Source organism: Fukomys damarensis, unplaced genomic scaffold (assembly GCF_012274545.1).
Source record: "Fukomys damarensis isolate Sample0158 unplaced genomic scaffold, DMR_v1.0_HiC HiC_scaffold_14, whole genome shotgun sequence".
NCBI classification, from domain to species: Eukaryota; Metazoa; Chordata; class Mammalia; order Rodentia; family Bathyergidae; genus Fukomys; species Fukomys damarensis.
This window is the reverse complement of record NW_022900926.1, coordinates 43,493,640-43,511,331: the sequence shown is the minus strand read 5'-3', so window position 1 is coordinate 43,511,331 and position 17,692 is coordinate 43,493,640. Positions and strand designations below refer to the sequence as shown.

The 17,692-nt window shown below is 38.1% G+C and overlaps 1 protein-coding gene and 1 pseudogene across 1 annotated transcript in view; both read left to right on the top strand.

The window, feature by feature from the left end:
- Window positions 1-341: 341 nt before the first annotated feature.
- LOC104866919 lies at window positions 342-1,247 on the top strand (annotated as a pseudogene).
- Window positions 1,248-2,210: 963 nt separating this feature from the next.
- Window positions 2,211-17,692, top strand: part of Efhc1 (EF-hand domain containing 1) — a 64,173-nt gene continuing 48,691 nt past the window's right edge. Inside the window, exons 1-2 of the mRNA XM_010631086.2 lie at window positions 2,211-2,388; window positions 5,598-5,819. Of these exons, the coding sequence (XP_010629388.1) occupies window positions 2,329-2,388; window positions 5,598-5,819 (282 nt within the window). The 5' untranslated portion in view covers window positions 2,211-2,328. The remainder of the gene's footprint in view (window positions 2,389-5,597; window positions 5,820-17,692) is intronic.

Below are 17,692 nucleotides of genomic sequence, written 5' to 3'. Positions count from 1 at the left end.
ATTTTTTTTTTTTTTTTTTTTTTTTTTTTGGATCCCACTTCAACAAATCTCTGGACACCTAGGTTTGGTTTGGTTTGGTTTGGTTTTTAATTTTTAGCTCCCCAGTGCTGCTGGATATCTACCTCTTTCTTTCCCTGAAAATGTTTCAGGAATAGGGTTACATTTCTTTTAAGGAGAAAACAACTTAAACAAGTTCTGTACAAAGCAACAAGTGCACAACCCACTGCAGTGCTGCCCCACACAAGGTGGGGTGTCCGCAGGCTGCGAGGGCACCGGAGCAGAGGTGGGCTGGGTGACTGGCCTGCTTTGCCCCAGGTGGTCCTGCAGCTGCGCGCCCCCTCATGAAGCAGCAGCTGGAGTAGCTTCACCCTCTACCCACACACTACTACTTCAAGGTGGCCAGCTTCAACCACAGCCTTTATCCTCATCTCTACTCAAGAGCATACAGTAATTTTAGGAATCCTGATGACGTCCTTCTATTCAGAATAGTTTTCATGAATATGTCTTCATGAGCAGTAAAGGCCTGGAGTATCCTGTAGTGGATTCCAGAAGACAGTGAAGAGGAAGATGAAGAAAAGAGACACAAAGACAGGGAGCATTGAAGATGATCCAGAGTATAAACAGTCTTTAGAAACTTACAGTGTGGAAGAAGAGAGAACCAGTGTCAATACTGAAACTCTTCTGGGAGAGAGAGAGGCAAAGACAAGAGAATTTGTTGCTAGAAGAATCACACCTCTTTTGGACTATATTAAAACCAGAAAATTAGAAAAGCAGAATTAGATAAGAAAAGCGAGAAGAATGAGGGAGGGATACAGAAAAGAAACACGGGAGGAAGAAAAAAACAAAAAGATGAGAAGAAACATGCAGGAGGAAAGAGGCAGATAAACAAAAGACAACTGTTGAGACAGAAGTGAAGATAGTGCTTCTTAGGAAACCAGAAAAGGAAGAGGAACCAGACACAGAAAAATGAAAAGAAAGAGGCGAGGAAGTCAGCATTGGAAATGGAAAACAGGAAACCTGTGCACCCTGCACCTCCGTGAGTGCCAGGCCCTCAGGGAGCCCCAGAGGGGTGTGCAGGGAGAAGTCACAGGATGACAATGACAAAGAGTAGAGGGATATGGAAAGGAAAATCCAAGGACCTAAAACACCAGAAAGCCACTCAGTCAAAGCACAGTGGTCACTTTGAGTTTGACAAGTTTCCTAGAAGGAATGAAGACGAGCTGAGATGGGCGAGAGGATTCACCTGAAACAGAGGGGAAAAGGAGAGCCAGGAAAGGGGCGTCTCCGTGGGGACAGCAGAGAGCTCTGCCAGGGAGCAAGAGGGGGCCCACAGCCTGGAAGGCAGCACCCAGGAAATAGAGCCCTGTAATTCATCTGTCTGCACCCCAGGTGGGCACTGAGTTTCTGCAGGCTCACAACTATTGTTTCCAAGTCTCTTATCAAATCAGACAGGAGTCAGAAAAACAAAAAGCACCAAGTGCAAAAATGCCCATGGTGCTGACAGTATTTCATCTGTTTTTGCTTCTTTCTCATGACTTACGGCTTTCCCTTTAAAAGAGCTGCATTTTCCCCTTGTGCTTCTGATCAAGTCACTGCTGCTGCAGGTGTAAGGCAGAGATCGCGATGAGCACCCTCTGGCCCTTCAGCCAACAAATACAGCGCACCGCTCAAATACTGTGCACCGACCGAGCCGGGCAGATAGTATGCAAGCAAGGCTGGTTTGAAACCACAGAGTGGGTGCTGGTGCCATCAGAGACTGTTAGTATAATAAAGAAAGCTGGGGAGGCTGGAGAAATGCTGCCGCCAGTTCACTGAACATCCCTGAGCAATTCCCGCTCCACAAAAGCATGGGGGCTGGGGGGATTAACAGTTTCATCCTGACCAACCATTTACCCTTCCGTGGGAACCTGGACAGCATCTCCTTCCCAGAGCTGAGAGAACCGAGTGCCTGAGCTTACGAAGTGAGGTCGGAGAGGAATCTGCTTACTTGCTCCTATCCGCGACCTCCACGCAAGAGCTAGGGCCAGACTGTACCGTGTCCCCCATCCTCCCCCGAGTCCACCACCTGCCACCTCATCTTTTGGGATTCAGGAGAGGCCAAGAAAAGACGAAGGGACCAGGACATTTCCCCAGGACCCAGTAAACACGCCCCCTTTTCCCGAGGCCGCCTTATCGCGAGAAGACGGAGGGTCGCAAACGGAAACGCACGCGCAGACTGGTTTCGCTCGCTCGCTCACAGGCCCTGCCCGACGCTGCGTGTCGCCCGGGCAACCCGAGAGGACTCGTTGGAACCTGCAGCAGTTGGCGGGGGCAGTACGGGCTGCGAGGATGTCCAATTCGGTGCATGGTCTACCTTTTCTCCCGGGCACGTCCTTTAGGGACTCCACGGTGAGGACTGAGGTGCCCACCCCAATCTGTCCCCACCTGGCGACCCCGAAAAACTCGTCGCTATTATCCGTCCTCTCTCTTCAGAGCTGTTCTCTACACCGACTTCTTCCCTACCGCCTACCGAGGTTCCGGTGTTCTCTCCTGCACAGCCTCCCTCACGCATCCTCTGCCTTCTGCCTTCCGCCCCATCCCTCTTTAGCGTTTGCACTGCGCCTCGGCAATGGGCAGCCTTCATGGTCACCCCACTCGTCGCGCTCGTACTGCTCTGCTCCTCCAATTCCTACCCCTTCTCCCCGTCGGTCCTTGTGCGCCCTTCCCTCCCCGGATCCCGAGCTCTTCCTAACCATTAGCTCATTCTCCGACCCCGGACTCTGTCGGTCTCTGCTTATCCTCCTTAAGCCCAGGCCCCCATTCACCCACGTGGCCCCCTCCACTTTCAGTTCTTGTCCAGTTTCCCCAGGCCCATCATTCTCGCCCTGCCTTCTTCCTCCTCCAAAAATCCTGGACCCAGTAATCGCGCCACTTCCAGCTCCACATCTTGCCTTTTGTCGGTGTCATTTGCTCTCATTTCTTTCTGCCAAGTCTTTTTCCGCAATCTCCACTCTTCTGGTTTAAACTCCCACTTAACCCCATCCCTTTTCTCTCTGGCTTTTTAATAATCTGATCCTAGCCTCTGCCTCTCTGTCTCTCCCTCTCCCCCATTCTTCCACTACTCCCCGTCTCCCCCTTTCCCTCACTCTTTCTCTTCCTCCATTTTGGTTTCTCTCCAAAACTTGCTCATCTTCCTTCCAAACCATCCTTCCCTGTTTTGTAAAAGATAGGGATCCTGTTCAGGTTTCATCATCTACAGTGGATTAGTTGCTGTTAGCCCTATACTTTTCCCTCTGACATTTTCTATAAAATTTCTCTTTAGATTATGTTTTGCTCTTTTCAGTCATATTTTTTAGGCAGAATTAAATGCAACAGCAGTATCTTGGGTTCTCTTTTTTTCCTCCTCACATAGTTTAGCTCTTAAATTCAGTATTTGTTTTAATTCTAATAGTGTTGCTAAGATACATGTTCTGGAAAATCATTATGGAGATTCAGAAGACTGATTATCACAGATAAGCCAATAGTGATTTATATAGTTTAATAATTTCAACTCAAGTTCTTCACAATTATAAAGTTAAGATAAAATATTAATCGACTTATTTTCTTCAGGATAATGAATCTAAATTTAAATTGAAAGTGTGAGAGGATTTGGATTCTGTCTTTTCTGTTATTCTTGCATTGAGACAGAAGTTCACAGATTTTTAGTTTCAGTGCACTACAGTTCTATGTAATTTAGAAAATGTAGGCATGTTTCTGCCATGTACAGAATCAGCCTAAGTGATGTCAAGTGAGTGGGGATTACAAGGCAGGGTTGAGTTGATTCAGGGGATTATAAAAGTAGTTGGAGGCACAGGCTCTTCAGTATACATTTCTATACTACAAGCCAGATAAGCTGTGCTTTGGGCGTACTTCATACTGTAAAAATACTGATTGAGAGCCCACCAATTTAACTTAATTGGTATTTGAAAAGCATAGTCACTGACTTCACCAGAGACAGAATAGGTATGTGTAACTCTAAAAGTATTCAGAAGCTGAATGACTATGTTAAGGAAGATGTGAAGGCCCGAGGAGCCTTTGCCTGGATTGAGCCTATGCTCTGTGAATCATAGCCAAGTGATACTGGAGACACCTGCCCAAAACAGGAAAAGCAAACTACACTAGTTGATATAGCTCTTAATTTTTTGATGCTGGGGATTGAGCTCAGGGCTTGACCAGGCTAAGTGTGCACTCTACCTCCAAGCTCATTCTCAGCTCCTACTGATACTGTTTCTGTCTTTAGAGATAGAAAAAGAGAAATTTGAAGCTATCCAAGTTACCCAGGGAGGAAGTCATCTCAGCCCATTTTGTTCTATATCTTTGCACCAGAGCAATTCTTATCAACTGATTTGTGACCCTGGAAGCTTATAATGCTTTTTAAAAAGTCCACGGGTCATAAGTATTTTAGCAAAAGTTTATTCTGTTGTACCTTTTGTGTTAGTATATGCCTCAAAAGATAGTATGCTGGGCAGAAAAGGAATTAGGAAGTTGGCTAGTAAAACTCTTTTCTTTATAAAAATATATTTCATGATTAATTCCAAATATATACATATAACTATAATTATGACATAAAGTTTGAAAGTGACCTCACATTAAAAGAACAGAAAAAGAGAACTCACCTAATTAACTTTCTAGTTTATTTTTCTACTTTATCTTTTATTTTTCTAATTACTAATAAAAATATATTTGTAAAAAATCAGCATCATTCACAAATGTATAATACATGCAGAATATGTTCACCAAATCCATTCTCCTCTCATCCAAATGATTGCAAACTTATAGTTGTAATATACATACAATTTTTTTTTGGTAGGTACTGGGGTTTGAACTCAGGACATTGTGCTTTTGAGGGAGGGTACAGTGCCACTGAGCTAAATCCCTGGCCCGGTATAATTTTATTGTCTTTTTGGGCTTACTACTTCATAAGCACTTTTCCCAGATTGCTAAATGGGTTTTTAAACCATTATTTTAATGACTGCATAATAGTCCATTGAGTTTTCTATCATATACTCACATTGTTTGATTATTTCCAAAGTTTTACTTTTGTAAATAACATTGTTAAGGCCAGCTTCAGGCACAGTTCTATCCCGTAATTTTGGTTAATGTCCTTGAAATAAATGACCGCAGTAGAATTGCTAAGTTCAAAACTTTAAATGTATGCTATCCAGTTGCTTTACAAAGAGTTGGATAAATATATGTGTCACTACAGTAAGAAAGTAAAAATAAAATGCACACAACCAGATCTATGTTCCATGATTTGTGATCCTCAGAGAAGATGAAAAGCAGGACTATTGAAAAATTAAGAGTGTAAATGAGATAGTATTTTAGTGTTTATGTAAAGTAAGCTGGTAGTTGAAATGGGCATTGCAGATTATAAGTTTTATTTTAAGCTCAGATGGATACTTTTTCCTTGTTCAAGTGTTTTAATTTAAAATACAGAACCTTTAAATGTCAATAAACTTTGAAATAAGTGTTGTGATGTTTATAAGCAAGGTTTAAGTTATAATATTTTACAAAGTTGCATTACCTAGAAATACTTGTTCAATGTTAGCAATGACATACTTCTTTTTCTTTTTCTTCAGAAAACAGCCTTTCATCGAAGCCAGACACTGGGCTACAGGAATGGCTATGCAGTTGCACGACGACCAACAGTTGGGATTGGTGGGGACCGGCTTCAGGTTAACCAGCTATCTCAGGCTGAGCTGGACGAATTGGCCAGGAAAGCACCATTTCTAACTTACGGCCAAGCTAAGAAGGCTCCACCTGCAGAGTTTATTCCTGCATATGTGGCTTTTGACAAGAAGGTATCATCTGGGATTTTAGGGAACATCTTGAATTCAAATGTCTGTGAGCCAACTGCTTATAGAAAGTTAACAGTAAACCACAGGACTCCCAGAATGCTCTGAGGAGAAAATTGTTCAAATGCCTCAGCCCTTAGTCATAAACAGCTGAACTCAGGCTTGAAAGCAGCTTTCTTTAGTCTGGAAGCTGATTGCAGAAAATAACTCCCTGTAGACTTCACTGGAATAGTTTCCAAATACAGTTAAAGAAAGTTAGTTGGATTCTAAATTTGCAAGTTCATATTATCCTATGTTTGCCTGCTCTGTGCTTTCCACTTTTAAAAAATATTAACTTGTATAATGATGAGAAGTCCTTAATCTCTGTGAAATACAAGATAGCAGCATGAAAACAGTGATTCCATCTATTGTCAGTTTTCTCTAGGCTGTCTCAATAAGTTTTCAGGGAACATTTCACATCTGATATTACATAATCAGAAGGTAGTCTACTAGTTTTGATTTTCTTAATTTCCTTGTGGTTTTGCAGTGTGAGTTATTTTGATTTCCATCTTCTGATATTTCCACACTATCCTTGCTTTTCTTTGTCAGTAAATCTCTTTTCAATAAAAAGTAGTCCTACTGGCCGGGGATTTGTCTCAGTGGTTCTGCCATCTGCCTCAAGCTCAAGGACCCTAGTTCGATCCCTGGTACCAAAAAAAAAAAAGTAGTCCTACCATTAGCTATGCATCAAAATCATTAGTAAGACTTTTGATAAATCACATGTCATGATAGCTCACATAGATTCTAATATATCTATTCATGGATCTGAGAACTACTAATCAATTTTTATGTTAGCTTTCTTAATTTACTGGACTGTTTCCTCCCCGCTTCCCTCCTTCCTTTTTCTCTTTTCCCTCCTTATGTCCTTCCATTCCTTTTCCTTCTCTTCCCTTCCCTTCCCTTTTCCTTCTTTTCTTCCTGTACTGGGATTGAACCCAGAGTCTTTGCACTGAGCTACTTCCCAGACCTTTAAACAAAAACATTTTTTTTTTAAATTTTGAGGCAGAGGTTTAAGTTGCTAAATTGCCCAGGTTCTGCTCAAACTTGCAGTCCTCCTGGCTCAGCCTCCCAGAATGCTAGTATTACCGGCATGGGCTGTCATGCCTGGCTCTTTTCTTTTGGTACTGGGGATCGAACACAGGACCTTGTGCTTGCAAGGCAGGCAGTGGAACCACTGAGCTAAATCCCCAGCCCTCTTTTCCTTTTAAAAATGTTTTAAATATTAATTTTTTTCCTGTTAAATGTGTGTACATTTTCAACCAGTCAGCCAACTTTTATTGAGTCCCTCTTATAAGAGTTTGGGGAGGAACTACTATTACATTAATAATCACTTTGTTTAAAATTTTTTTCATTCTGTCATTCAGAATCCATGTCATTTGCTCTTCCCTATCTCAGCTAACTTATTTCCAGGAACACAGTCAAACATCCATTCATAGACAGAACTTAAACATCCACTAACAATATAAATATTATAATTGGTTGTATGTTTTCCTTTTACTTCTTTCTCATGTTTATTTATAGCTCAATAGCACTGCAAAATCAGTAACAGAAGGGAGAATAGTGAAAATACAAGAAATTTGGGCTAGAAGGTTAATGATTTATCAAGTTATAAATTCTAGTATATTCAATATTTACTTAAAAGAATAGCAAATAACTATTATAAAGAAAGTGATAAAGTGATGTGTAGCATAGGAAAATATTAATGAAAATTCAAATGGAAAATAATACATGAGTAGGAAATAGGCTATTTTTCTATGTTATTTTATATTGTCAATAATTTATACTAAATATTATTTATAATTCATTTATTTAAGGATAGTATATGTGAAGAATGTTACCAAGCTAGGTATGTTGATTCATGCCTGTAATTCCAGTACTTGGATGAATGGGGCAGGAGGATTATGAGTTTGAGGCCAGCCTAGGCTACAAAGCAAGTTCAAGGTCTTCCCAGGTTACATAGTAAGACCCTGTCCCCCTCTAAAATAAACAAGCAAGCAAACAAAAGAAAAATGAATATTGCTTAATTTTTATTTTCTAATTAATTTACTGGGATGTTTATAATTTCTGTGTAAATAATACTTAGCCAAAATCTGTTTTTTTTTTTAAACTGTAATAAGGGCATTATGGTTTTGATTTTTTAATTGAATCAGTTCAGATTTTCTAAGGAGCATCTGGAAGTGTACTTTAGAGCTGATATATTTGTTCATATTTTGAATATTCTTAAGGCTGTTTCTCATAGAATATAACTTAATTTTTTCTTTGATAATCAAGAACAGGATGTCTACCATGTGTGCCCTAATCTTTTTCCTTTTTCTCATATGATTTTCTCTGTCACTGTCTTTGGTAATCTGTTTTCCAGGTTAACTTTCCATTTTGGATTCCCAGTGTTATTCTTCTTTTATCTTCAACTTTCATACATTTTTAAAAACATATTGTGTCAGGCCAGGGATTTAGCTCAGCAGTTCAGTGGCCTGCCTTGCAAGCACAAGGAACCGAGTTCAATCCCCGGTACCAAAAAAAACCCACCAAAAACATTATGACTCCTTCTCAAGTTTGGGTCATATTATACTATCCCCTTCTACTTTGTGTCTCCTTTAAGCAAGATAACTTTATTCCTCACTTGGCTGTCAGATTATTAGTCTGACCGCCCCTCACCCTCAAGCCTGAAACTACTTTTCCTAGGTGACCAAGGTCAGTTTTACAAATCTAGAGAGGTTTGCTTTGCCCGCTATCTCTTTGGCCTGTTTGCAGCATCTAATACTGTTGACCCTCCCTTCCTTCTATAAACTCTGTTCTTCTTTCACTCTCGAAACCCTCTAATCCTGATTTTTTTTCCATCTAGTTACTTTTTGTCAGCCCCACCCCTCACCGAACTTCTTTATTGTAAGCATTTTCCAGTTTCTGTTCTCATTCTTTATGTTATTTCCTTGAGAGATGGAGCCCACTTTTATGGTTTCAACTACTGGATCTTCTCACTTTAGTCAACTGCCAGTATCATTTTCAGCTCTGCCTCTGTGAAACTCCAGGCCTATATCCCCCTGCCCGTGGGATGTCTTCACCTGGATGAGCAGTTAGCACTTCAGATTCCATAGTCTCCAGCTCCCTTCATCGCCTTTCCCCTCCATTTGCTCACTGAGTAGTCTCACCAGGCAATCCAAGCTTGAAACCTGAGCCATCACTCCTTTTCTTCTCCTCACATTCAGGGAGTTACCAAGGCAAGTGTGTCCCACTTTCATTTCTTGTCATTTTTATAGTTCAAATAAGCAATATGTCTATTTTACTGAGGCATTTGCCTCACACTTAGTCTGTGTACCCCAAAGAGGTCTACTGCCTGATTTATTTCCCAAAGCACAGCTCTGATGATATCATTTCTTGGGAAAATGCCATCATAGTGTGCTAACCAATACAGTAAATGTGACCACTATCTACCTACTTAGTATTCTGGCCCCAACCTGAATGTCATCTTTGATTCTTCTTTCCCTTTACAACCCATGTCCCACCTATTAGCAGATTGTTATTTCTACCTCTAAAACATGTAACTAATTTGTCCACTTATTTCTGTCTATATTTATTAATATAAATTCACTTTTCATAAAGCAGGCAGGCTTATCTTTTTAAAAATGGATTATGTCAATACTGATTTAAAACACTTCTATCACACATAGAACAAGGTTCACTTCCACAAATTCCTCACAGCCTCAGCTAGAACTGGCCCTCCCTGTTGTTTTCCCAGCCTTATCTTGAGCCTTTCTTTTCCTCATCTACTGTGTTTCAATTTCAATCGATTATGTTTTCTCGTTTCCTTGAAATTATAAGCCTCTCTACCCTTCAGTGTCTCTACACAACTCTTTCCCCATCCTGAATTCCCTTCCCTCTGCCCTTCAGTGGCTGACTCCCATCTCATCTTTGATGTGTGGCTTACACAAGGCTTTTCCTGGCCACTCTACTAAGCAAATCTCTGTTTTTCTCTTACCACTTGCCATTGTTTTCTTCAAAGCACTAATTTCTTGTCTGTCACTCCTGAAAATTGATAAGTTTACACATACATGTAATAGAGTAAAATAAAAATTACTAGGCTTATTATAACTGTGATATGAAAATATTTAGTTTTTCACCTCAATCTTGAAGTAAGCACAGATATTTTCATATTTATTATGGCATTCTAAATGTTTCCTAAGAGTTAGAAGACTTGAGTTCTAATTCTGTGTCTTTTACCTGTAGCTTTGTAACCTTGGGAAAGCAAAATGGTTAGTTTCCTTATCCAGAAATGCAGATTAGAAAGTATAACTGGGAACCTACACTTCTGTAAAATTCTATGAAAAATACATTTTATTTTATTTTTTTCAGACAGGGTCTTGCTATGTAGGTCAGGCTGGGCTTGAATTCACTATGTAGCCCAGGCTGGCCTCAAACTTGTGGTGATCCTTCTGCCTCAGCCTCTCAACTACTGGGATTATAGACATTCACCACCACATCTAAAAATACATTTTAAACACAATATCTACCTATTATTTTTCCTCCCTATTTCCATAGTGTGATAAATTTTTTGTACTTGGAAAAGTTGGTGTTATCCTAACAACTTTTTTTTTTTGAAGCAAAACATTTTTTGCCACATTGTTGATATACATAATGATAACATTCATCGTAGGTACCTATACATGATATATCTTTCTTCTTTTTTTCCCATTTCCCTCCCCTCCCTTTGACCCCTCTTCCCCTCCTTATTTATAAAAGCTTTGTTTCCATTTTTTCCTTCTATTCTTTGCTTGTTCTTTCCTTACCCCCTCCCCTTTCCCCTTTTCCCCTTCTCATTTGAACATTTTCTTCCCATTTCCCAATACCCATTTTACATTTTGGTCCTCATTTACACTTTTGATTTCTCACACCAGAGAAACAATGCAGTATTTAAACATGAGTGCTTTATTTCACTTAAGAATATGGTTTCAATGTTCATTCTTTTATTTACAACTGTCTGAAGTTTATTCTTCTTTACGGCAGAGTAGTACTCCATTGTATAGACTAACCACATCTTTATCCATTCATCTGTTAGTGGGTATTTGGGTTGTTTCCAAGAGTTAGCTGTTACAAACTGGGCCACTTTAAATATGGGTATGCATATATTGCTATTTGATGCTTTTAATTCTTTTAAGAAGACATGAAGAAAGGGACTAGGTGGGTCGAATGAAACCTCTAGTTTTAGTATTGAGGAATCTCCATACTTATTTCCACAGTGGTTGCACCAGTCTACACTGCTACCAACAATAGAAAAAGGTTCCCTTTTTCTCACAGCCCCTCCAGCTTTTGTTATTGGTAGATTTCTTGATAACAGGCATTCTTTCTGGAGTGAGTTGGACTCACAGTGTTTTTTTAATTTGCATCTCAAATGACCAGTGATGTTGAATATTTTTTCATATATTTATTTGCCATTTTTACTACTTCTTCTGAGAAGTGTCTATTCATTTCAAATGCAATTTTTTGGATTGGATCTCTAAATTTGGAGAGTCTGATTTTTTTTTTTTAGTTCTTCATATATTCTAGATGTTAGTCCCTTGTCTGAGAAAAAAATTTTTTTCTCACACAGTAGATTGTCTCTTCAGTTTATTGATGGTTTCTTTTGGTGTGCAAAAGCTTTTTAATAAGATGAGATCCCAGTTGTTGATTCTTTGTGACATTTCCTGTGCAATTTGAGTTTTGTTCATAAACTCATTGCATACACCAGTGACAAGAGCTCTACCTATTCTATCTTCCAGAAGATTTAATGTTTCTGTTTTAATGTTTAGATCTTTGATCCATTTTGATTTTAGTTTAATGCATGGTGAAAGATATGGGTCTAGTTTTGATCTTCAGCATATGGAAAGCTAATTTTTCCAACACTTCTCCAAGTGAAGGTATTTGGCTCCTTTGTCAAAGATAAGGTAGCTGAGTATGTTTGGAGTTATTTCTGCATCTTCTAATCTGTTCCATTGATCCTTGGGCCTGTTTTTTTGCCAGTACCCTCCTCCAATAGATTTGTATTATAATTTCAAGCCAGGGATTGTGATAGCCTCTTCCTTACCTTTGTGGTCTAGAATAGCTTTTGCTATTTTAGATCTCTTCTTGTTCCAAATGAATTTTAGGATTGTTTTCTCTAATTCTTTGAGACATGCTATTGGTATTTTTATTGGAATTGCATTAAATCTATAACAATTTTGGGAGTATGGCCATTTTCACTCTGTTGGTTCTTCCTACCCAACAGCATGGGATATCGTTCCATTTTCTGATATGCTCTTCAGTCTCCTTTTTCAAAGTAATGTACTTTGCATGTAAAGGTCTTTTTACTTCCTTCATTAGATTGATTCCTAGTTACTTCATTTGTTTGGATGCTAATGTGAGAGGTGTTTGTTTCCCTGATTTCTCTCAGTGAGTTTGTTATTTGTGTACAAGAATACTACTGATTTTTGAGTGTTGATTTTGTATCCAGTTATGCTACTGAATTTGCTTATTAAATCTAGAAGTCTTTTGTTGGAGTTTTTCATGACATCCATGAATAATGCTAATTTAACTTCTTCCTTTATTATTTTTATTCCTTTTATTTATTCCTCTTGTCTGATTTCATTGGCTAGTGTTTCAAGAATTATATAAATATGAAAGGTGATAGTGGACATCCTTGTCTTGTTCCTGATTATAGTGAAAGCTTTCAGTTTTTGTCCATTTAGTATGATGTTGGCTATTGGTTTGTCATATACAACTTTTATCAGATTGAAATAAACACAATCTATTCCAGTGTTTTGTAGGTTTTTATCATGAATGGGTGTTGGACTTGGTCAACAGCTTTTTCTGCATCTGTTGAGATGATCATATGGTTTTTGTCCTTGGCTGTCTTACTATGGTGTATTAAATTTGTTGATTTGTGTATGTTGAACTATCCCTGCACCTCTGGGATGAATCCTACTTGGTCATGGTATATAATCTTCCTGATTATTTGCTGCATTCTGTTTGCCAGTATCTTATTGAATATTTTCACATCTATGTTTATTAGGGAGATTGGCCTGTATTTCTCTTTTTTGGTTATCTTTCTCTAGTTTTGATATCAGGGTAATGATTGCTTCCAGGAATTAATTTGGAAGTACTGCTTCTCTTTCAATTTCATTAAAGAATTTGAGAAGTAGCATCATTATGTCTTCTCTAAATTTCTTGTAGATTCAGCAGTTAGTACATCAAGAGCCAGGCTTTTCTGTGTTAGTAGGTTTTTAATTACACCTTTAATTTCACTGACTGATATTGGTCTATTTAGAATTTTTATATCTTCTTGATTCAGCTTTTGTAACTCACATGTTTATGTAATCTGTCCATTTCTTCTGTTTTTGATCTTATAAGAATATAGGTTCTCAAAATAGATATTGATGATTTTCTGGAGAATCTGTTGTGATTTCATTCTTTTCATTCCTAATTGCATAATTTCAGTTTTTTCTTTCCTTTTTTTTTGATAAGGTAAGCTAAAGTTTATCAGTTTTGTTTAATCTTTCAAAGAACCAACTGTTCAATTCATCGACTCTTTGTAATTCTTTTAGCCCATTACATTAATTTCTACTCTAATCTTTATAATTTTCTTCCTTTTATAAACTTTGGACTTGACTTGCTCTTTTTATTCTAGAATCCTGAGATCAACATTTGGTAATTTATATGAGTTTGCTCTGTTTTTCTATAAATTTCCCTTATAGTACTGCTTTCAATGTGTCCCATAAGTTCCATTCTGTTGTATCAGCATTATTGTTTAATGTTAGAAACTGACTAATTTCTTTTTAAATTTTATCTGTGACCCATTGGTTGTTCAGCAGGGTGTTATTTAATATCCATTCATTTATAAAGCTCTTGTTTTTTTTTTTCTATTGACATTGATTTCCAATTTCATTGCACTATAGTCTGATAATGTGAATAGGTTAATTTCAGTTCCTAGCATTTACTTAAGTATGTTCTATGAACTAGTATGTGGTATAATTTGGAGAACATGTGTACCTTAGATGAATGTGTATTCTGATGTTGTATGGTGGAACACTCTGTAGACATCTACAAAGTCCATTTATTCAAACGTTTGGTTCAGTTCTGATACTTCTTCATTTATTTTTTGCCTAGTTCATCTATCTCTTTGTAATAATGGAATATTGAGGTCCCCAATTATAACTGTGTTATTGTTTATTTCAAAATATTTTTCATGTCCTATAACATTTGTTTTATATAGTTTGGAGCACTGGTGTTTGGTGCATATATACTTATTATTGATATCTCTTACTCTTTCGTTGTTCCCTTTACAAGGATGTAGTGACCTTCTTTGTCTCTCTTAGTGAGTCTTGGCTTGAAATCCACTTTGTCTGCAAATAGAACAGCTGCTCCACCTTTTTTCCAGTTTCCTGTCACATGGAGTAGTGTTCCCCATCCTTTGACTTTGTCTATGATTTTTCTTTTTTTAGTTAAATGTATTTTATCTATGCAGAGTATTGCTGGATATTCTTTCTTGATTCATTCTGTCAGTCTGTTTCTTTAAATTGGTGAATTGAGACAATTTATATTGATGGATATAACTGATATGTATTGACTTATTTTTGGCCTATTATTTTCCTGTTGTTGGTTCCTTTTTTCCCCCCCTCTGTTTAATTGTTTGCCTTGCCTGGTAGATTCATTCTGTTGGGGTTCATAGAGTTCTAGTCCTTGTTATCTCCTTCTAGAATATCCTTCAGAACATATTGGAATGCTGGTTTGGTGGTCATAAATTTCTTCAGGTGTTCTTTGTCATGGAAGAATCTTATTTCTCTGTCCATTTTGAAAGATAGTTCTGTGGAGTTCATCAATCTGGGTTGGAGGTTGTTTTCTTTTAGGGCTTGAAATACTTCTTTCCACACTGTCCTTGACTTGAAGGTTTCTGTTGAGAAATCTGCTGTGATTCTTGTGGGCTTTCATTTATAGGTGATTTGTTTCTTTTCTCTAACAGCTTTTTAGTATCCTGCTCTTGTGTTGAATTTCTGGAAAAAAAATTTTTTTTGAACCAGGGATCAAACTCAGAACCTTGTGTTTGCAAGGCAGGCAGCAGCACCATTGAGCTAAATCCCCAGCCCTGGAATATTGACTATTATATACCTTGGGGAAGTTTTTTTTTTTTTTCTTTTTAAATCATGGCTATTTGGATTTCTGTATGCCTCATTTATCTGTATGTCAAATTCTTTTTCCCTGCTTGGGAAATTTTCTGCCATTACTTCTGTGAACATGTTTTTTAATGTCATTTGCACTTTCTCCTGCTTTTTCACTGACTCCATTCAATCTTATGTTATTCTTCATATCATCTATTAGTGATTGGATTGATTTTTCATGATCCCTTCCTATTTTAAGAAATATTTCTTTTCATGATCGCAAACTGTAGGCCTGTGTTCTATATCTGATGTTCTGTCCTCACATTGGCTCATTCTGTTCCATGTACTTTCAGTGGAATTTTAAATCTCCTAGATATCTGTTTTATGGGTTCCATTTCTTTCCTATTTTGGGCATTCATGGATTCCATCATATTCCTAAGATCCTTTTTTTTTTAATCTGAATCTGCTCTAGAGTCACTAAGCATGTCTTTCATTATGGTCACCATCTCTGTAGTTATCTGAGAAACTATTTCTGATTTGATTTTTTTCTAGAGTCTCATTCCTCTGCTTTGCTATTTCCACTGTTACCACTTCAGAGTCCAGGTAGGTAGGTTTTGAATTGTTCATTACCCCCAGCGTTTTCCTTTGGTGAGGTGAAAGTTTGGGGTTGCATCTGTCTCAAGTGTCTTCTTATTTTTGCAGGCTGATTCCTGAGTTGATGCTTGTAAATTGTTTGTAGCAAGTAGCTTTATTGCTAGTATGTAGACTCTTTTGGAAATGACTATTTCTCAGAGATGTCTTCCAGGTGTAGCTGGCTTTAGGGTTTTGAGTCTGTTGCAAAGTCCTACCTCTTCAATTTATTGGGGATGAGAAGTTGCTGCCTATTTCACCTACCCGTGGTTCTTTGGCACTGGCCTATAGTATTGTTTATGACCCTCAGGCAATCTCAGTCTTGGCATATCAAGAAGAACAATTGATTAGAGCGATCATGTCACTTTGGCTAAAGTAGTGCAATCAGCAATAACAACAGCATCAAACACAGCTTAGAAAATGACAAACTGTGGTAACTATTAATTTGCCACCTTTAACCTTATGAACTAAATTTTTGGTTATGTAACAGAATCTAAAACAAACCAGAAAATTGTATACAGTAAATATGCCTTCAGTATGGTGATTTTACCCTCAATAGAGAAAATTTCGAAGGGGTTAGGGGAAAAAAACAGAGAAATAAAACAAGAGGATGAGATTAAAAGTAAGGCTGAAAGAAAAATGAAAGCTATGCAAAGTTTGAGAAACTCGTGAAGAAGACGAAAGAGAGAGAGAGAAGAAAACAGGAACAGAACAGAACAACAGCAACAAAAATAGTGTTCACATTCATATTAAAACATGAACAGTCAAGAAAAAAGAAAGCAATACAAAACAAAACAAAAACAAGAGAAAAAAAAAGAAAATTAAAAAAAATGTGCACTTCAAGACATGTCTCTGCCATTACTGGTGGTGAAAGTCAGTTAGCAGAGTCCAGATTTGTGTTGATTAATCCCAACAAACCAGCTATAGATTTATAAGTAGTGGATAATCCTAGCAAGTCTGTACCTTAATTCTCAAGCTTAGGCTGGTTGCTGGCTGTGAAGCTGAAACTGGATTTGTTCAGCCTGCAACACTCCATGTGTCTCTTGCTAACTTGAACTTCACTCCTTGACTTCTCACTGACTTGAACTTGGTTCCAATTCACCCTAATGGATCCAGCTGCAGCTGCTCTGAGTTCTGAGCTCTATTGGCCCCTCTCCAAGATGGGTACCAGCCTGTTGCCATCTCCTGGGGGATGTCTGAACCAAAATAATTTATCAGCCACTGCAGTCCACTGAGCCCACTGCTGTGTTCCACTGGTGCATTTCTCCATGGAGGCCTCTGGGATCACTGTACATCTGCAGCTTTGAGCCACATTTCCCACACAGGAAGGACTCAAGAAGAAAGTACTGCTTGCCATTGCCTTCCTTGGTCTCTCTCTTGCTCTCCCATGGGCTTCAATTCTTGCTTCATAACCTTGGAAGGTCTTGGTGACCCACTTCTCTTCTCTTCCTCATATTGCTATATTCCAATGTGTCTCCTAACTACTTTTAAAAGAGCTTTTTAATATTAACTTCTTTCCCAATCATTTCTTTGTAAGGGGAAAATAGAATTGCTTATTCTTAAAAAGAAAAGTGATTCATAGTCTTTTGATTAACAAATAAATAAGTACTTTTTAGGTTACAATATTTTTTACTTGAGACCTTACATATTAGCTTGGCCCTCTGTAATATGACTTACACATTGAAAACATTCTCTTTTAGCCATTTTTGTATATGCCTGAAGAAACCCAAATTCTTTATATTTAGAGATAAATGTTGAGACAGAAAAAAACTTCTGAAAGGTGTTTTATTTTTGTTGTTTTTGAAACAGGGTCTCACTATGTAAGTTCAGACTGGCTATGAACTCACTGTGTTGGCCAGGCTGGCTTCAAACTTGCAGCAATCCTCTTGTCTCAGCCTGGGATTACAGGTGTTTACCACCACATCTGGCTCTTTAGGAGGTATTTTAATAGATAACATTTTTATCATATAAAAATTTTATGTCAGTGAGCTCTTATATAACCAGAGAACCTGAAACTTTGATTCTCTGGTTAACTGAGTAATCAGTTTCTTAGATGAGTCATCAAAATACCATATATACATAATTTCATGTCTGTACAGAAACATAATA